The sequence below is a fragment of the Dendroctonus ponderosae genome, unplaced genomic scaffold, assembly GCF_020466585.1.
Source record: "Dendroctonus ponderosae isolate FM_Combo_2020 unplaced genomic scaffold, Dpon_F_20191213v2 Dpon_F_20191213_2, whole genome shotgun sequence".
NCBI classification, from domain to species: domain Eukaryota; kingdom Metazoa; phylum Arthropoda; class Insecta; order Coleoptera; family Curculionidae; genus Dendroctonus; species Dendroctonus ponderosae.
In genome coordinates, this window is record NW_026018165.1 from 7,203,909 (window position 1) to 7,209,268 (window position 5,360).

The following is a 5,360-nucleotide window of genomic DNA, read 5'->3' on the forward strand; positions in this document are numbered from 1 at the left end:
CTTCTCTTGGATAATTCCTCATTTTAAACTAGCAACACAATAATAATATTAAAATAACGACCAACACGTCTACAATTACAAAAAACAATACCACTCAATATATATCAAAAAGACTTTGCAGTCTAAACTAACAAATAAAATAAATGATTTGACATGTGTAAATGGCATAACCAACTTAGATACATTGGAACCTTAAATTAAACATCACCAAATGGTGCACAGAACGACTATTTGACGTATTTTGTAAAAAGGCAAAAACTTAGCTATTAACATCCTAATACCATTCGATAGGTAATTAAAAATTTCATTTCCTGGTAAGTTAAAAAATATGGGGTTGTATTTAAATTAATCAAGTTAGAGCCACTTAGATTTCTTATTTGATTAGTTCAAATTTGTGGACACCCTGTACAACATGGTAAGTTTATTATCATTGGGATATAAAATATTATATCTTGTTACACTTCACTATAAATTACGCTTACATAACTTAAATACTTCTAAAGTATTTGACACGTAAAAATTAGATCAGATTTTGATTAAATTCGTATTATTTAAAAAACCCTAAGATTTAGGTATTATAAAAAACAGACATTTATTTTGTTCAGCGAATCTAAGTAGTAGTAAGAAGATTTACTTTTACATGCCCTTACTTTTCTGCTGCGGGCACGCAAAATTTATATTCAACCAATTTGGAATATACCGTATATATACATTAATGTATATTACCGGAAGATTTGTTTTCAACATACTAGATATATTCACTTGCACATATACGCAATATGTACATACCTGGCATGTTCATCTGCACATATACCCAATATGTACATATATGTACATACCTACGATATACTTTTTATGAACTTTGATGAATATACATGCATGTATATTCCACGAACATTCATGTTAGGAATGTTCACCTATGTATAATATTCCCAGGATATTCCCGCAATGTTCTGTATATATTTTTGAACATTCTGGAATATTCATAGAATATCAAATGCTATCTGGGTACGATTAAACTTTTTGACGCTGAGTAGGTAATCAATCCCAAATAGACCTTAGAAATGGAGAAAAAAATGGTCTAAAAATCAACAAACTAAACAAATCTGAACAAACCAGTTTTAAATATTTTTCAAGTTTTTCAAATCTTAAAGCTCGTGACAATTTTTCCAGAAATTTTTAGTAATGAACGCATGAGGTCTTCATTTGTGTGAATGAGGTTTTTTGTGTGAATAAACCTATATAATTTTTGTTGTGCATATTAAAAGAACTGGTATTATGCTACCTATTGAAAAAACTGTAAATCTTTAATGAAATGTCGATAAGAAAACAATATTTTTGAAGATTTCCCTCAACATAAACAGAGCGATTAGAATTGGAGCGAACAACATTTTTACGTTCTGGAAATAAAAACAATACTCAAACAATATTGCCTCGTGCAAACATGATTTCACTTAATGGGGCCCATCCAGCGATAAAAGTAAATGCGTTACGAAAACACATTTATTAACAACATAATAAGTATGAATAAACAATTTGTCTTAGTTTGTAACATTCACATATATAGATTATTTGGTATAAGAAATATCAATAAAAATATTCTGTTGTGAGGTATCAGTATAAGTTTCACTAACATATACTTATGATACGGAAATCGGATCAATTAATTGATTACGATTATGTAGCACATCTTGGGGAAACAGAAGCATGTACAAACTTTTAAAACAGTCACATGTTTAATACACGATTTTTGCATTTATATGCTTCAACATCTATACATTCATAACAAATTTACCACCTAGATAGAGATAGAAAAGTTTGTATAACGGACTTTATACAAACTTTAATAAGAGCAAGTTTTACGTACCTACTCTCACCACACAGATTATACATATTACCTATAGCAATTTGCATATCCTCCTTGGAGCGTTACTTAATTAAATACCAAAATAAAAAAATTAACTATTTTCAACTAATGCTTCGAAGTCTAGCACAGATGTAAAAATGTTTCTACATTAGTGCACCAGTGCGTTTACCCACCCATATGATTGATCAACTTTGGTACGAGTCTATTGGCGCTATTACAAATGTTGGACAATACATTAAGCGGACAATTGTTTGAATATAGTGATTTACCGCTTTGTTTTAAAAGTTTTTCATAGAATATAAATTTTTACAAATTTAATTTACATACAATTTAAAAATATTTACATTATTAAAACCAAAATTATTGGTTATTGAGTGCCTACAAACAAAACGGCAAGTACATGTACAAAATTAGTACATGGTTTTTCACACAAGTTTTGCTGTTTCCAATCCGGATTATGGACGAGTAGTTTTTTTTATTAAAAGGGTGAAAAATTGTCCCTAAAATTAACTAACATGGCAATTTAGCATATGTATTGTAAAAACAACGAATACAACTCCAGTTACCGACCGTTCAAGTGGAATATTTAAATGCAGTAATATGCAACATAGGAACACAAATAATTTACAAAATTAAAAAAAATGTTTAAAATGGAACTAGCAACTTTATAAAGAATCGCTTACTTGGAAAATCTGTAATATTTTTCACATCTGTAAGTAAATGAACAAGACATCCAACCATTCTTAAATAAATGTTAAATTGTATTAATTTATTATAAAAAGTGTATGTGATTTACTATGCTTTTAGATGAAACAAGCAATGAGTCGATATAAAAAAGGTAACCAAAACTTATCATATCATCTACATATTCATAAAAGAATTAAAGTTGTCGTTGGAAAATATTTGCACTTAAAAGTACTCATTGTTTCGCTTAAAAGTACTGATAAAGTTCATCTAAATTTTAAACGACTGCTTCATTTCACTGTAAAAGCACTGTATAATCCTTTAAATCACTGTATAATTTCCTTCGTATTTAAGAAAACAGTGTGAAATTTACTAGACTAAATGCTAAATTTTAAGTGAAAATGTACCTGCTTTTAAGTTAAATTAACTGTCAAACCAGCCTAAAAATATATACCTTTTGATTAATTCACTAGTGCAGTAATGGGGATTCTGTAAACTTTGTTTATGGAACTGTGAAATTTACATTTCTAAATAATCGCAGATAAAGGCATTTTTGTGATCGAACCGGTTAGTTCGTATAATAAGGGAATTTTAAATATGATTACAGTATGCTGACAGAATACGACACAGATACCCATAGTAGGGGAAGGCGTTCCTATTCTATAGAAAAAATATATAAAAACTTAACATACCGTATTTCCATTAAATGTTATACAATTATTATTACCACTTAATATAAGGATTTTCAGATTTCGTAGAGCAATATAAAACTAATCAATTAAATAAAATGTAATACGGTAACTTACTTACTTACCCTTAATCTGCTCATTTACTGGACATCCGAATATACATGGCATGCAAGAACTGGTATGAGGATCGAAATATTTACACTTATCAAAATATACAATCAAATCACGCACTTGGGCATCTACAAATGAGTATAAGTCAGATTGAATATCCTAATTAAATATCCAATTCTTGCTAGTATTTCATTATTACCTAGTTTAGAAGCTTTTAGCTTTACGACAGTTATAATTTTACACATTTCAATATTTCCTATATAAGTTAAAATATTATTCGCTAATATACCTTATTAATTAAGCTAGACTAAAATTATCTAGCTTAATCTAACATTGATAGATGTCGTCAATGAATATGAACAGCTGCGCTTTTATTTACAGCATATTGCTTTTCCGATGTTTTAGTGCATATGGAAAATGCAATAAATAATTGAAAAAGACCCTGAGGACCAAATTAATACGACAATGCAAATATATCATCTGCTATTACGTCTTTAGTAATTGACATTTTTAAAACGAAATCTAATAGTTCTCTTATAGATACGTGTATCTTTCTTAGTATTTGCGTTTATTGTCAAAATTTGCATACGTATACCTGCTAAAACCAAGTCGTCCGAAGAAAGTTCTATTTCCTATTGAGACTAATTTCTTAGAGACAACCGGAGAAATAAGATTAGGGTCTTGTTTCGAGTAGGTCTTCTTTTTCTAGACAGATGTTGTTAATATTGAATACAAAAATAAGTCTTCTACCGGAAAAAGACCTAGTAGAATTTATCATTTTAGCAATACCATAACAGTAGGTACGATCTTTGTCGGGGTCTGTATCATTTACACAACAACAACAGAGTCTCCCGTCTGCTTTAACACAGACTCCATTCTCAACCACTCCTTGCAACTTCTTCTTCGAGAAGTACTTGCAGTATTAGATGACGTATCTGCTTCATTCGTACCACTTGCATGAAGCGGCGTGTCAGAGGCTTTTTGTCACAGTTCTTCGGTCGGTTTGTTTGTTATTCCCTGTTTGCTCAATGGGCTCTGAACGGCTATAGGCGCATTTAACGCCGTAAAATAACCGCCAGGCTTGGGCTTGATATGACGATTGTTCATTTCCATGTGGACAATTTTCATGAATTCGATTTGGGCCGCAAGTTTCTGAATTTCCTCCTGGAATTGACCGCAGGACAATTATTGTGATGGCAAAGAGTTTTTTTTTATTAAACTATCTTAAATTCTATGCAACCGACCAAATAAACGAGAACTGAACAAGAAATAATCATATTACGAAAATTATGTTTTAGATTAGCAGATTCACGTTCATACAAGGTATTTCATAAGAAATAGATATTTTTACCTACTTTTTTCAATTTGAAAACAGTTTCATTACGGGATAAAAAGTGTTGAAGTTCAATTTGAAAATTTCGAAATGATGAATTTCTTCAAATTACACTGGGATAGAAGAATTAAAATTTGCAGAAATCACTGTCTTTCAATAGAACTATTGCTTACATGTTTTTGATGGCAGGCAGCGTACTAATTAGAACAATTATTTTTAAAATTCCCGTTTTATGCCGTTACAGAACATTTGACCAACAAGTGACCAGCAAGGAACTTACTGCTGACGAACAGAGCGTGCTGGCCAAGGGAGGAAACTTTGCCATAGTACCGTCCAGGTTATCAGTAGAGGACATCATATCAAATGTAGAGAGTGGCATACGTACGCTCAAAGCCTCCGAAGAGCAACCTCACTTTCAGTGAAAGAAAAGCCCTGAAAACGCTGAATGAGGATAAGGAGATTCTAGTGTTGCCAGCTGATAAGGTCAATGCAACTGTGGTCATGTCTTCATTGAACTACGAAGACAACATTAAAGAACCTTTGACCCCGTCAACGTACAAGAAGTTGATACGGGATCCGATGGCACGGATACTAAGAACAACGAACAAATTAATTAAGGATATGACATTTCCATCCGAGGAGTTGGCAAAGCTCAAAAAATCAGAAGCACTCCCAC

At 31.3% G+C, this 5,360-nt stretch overlaps 1 protein-coding gene across 1 annotated transcript in view; it reads right to left on the minus strand.

Annotated features, from left to right (window-relative positions):
• Positions 1 to 1,485: 1,485 nt before the first annotated feature.
• LOC109537818 (probable G-protein coupled receptor CG31760) overlaps positions 1,486 to 5,360 on the minus strand; it is a 117,305-nt gene continuing 113,430 nt past the window's right edge. Inside the window, exon 16 of the mRNA XM_019904720.2 lies at positions 1,486 to 4,515. Coding sequence (XP_019760279.1) covers positions 4,336 to 4,515 — 180 coding nt within the window. The 3' untranslated portion in view covers positions 1,486 to 4,335. The remainder of the gene's footprint in view (positions 4,516 to 5,360) is intronic.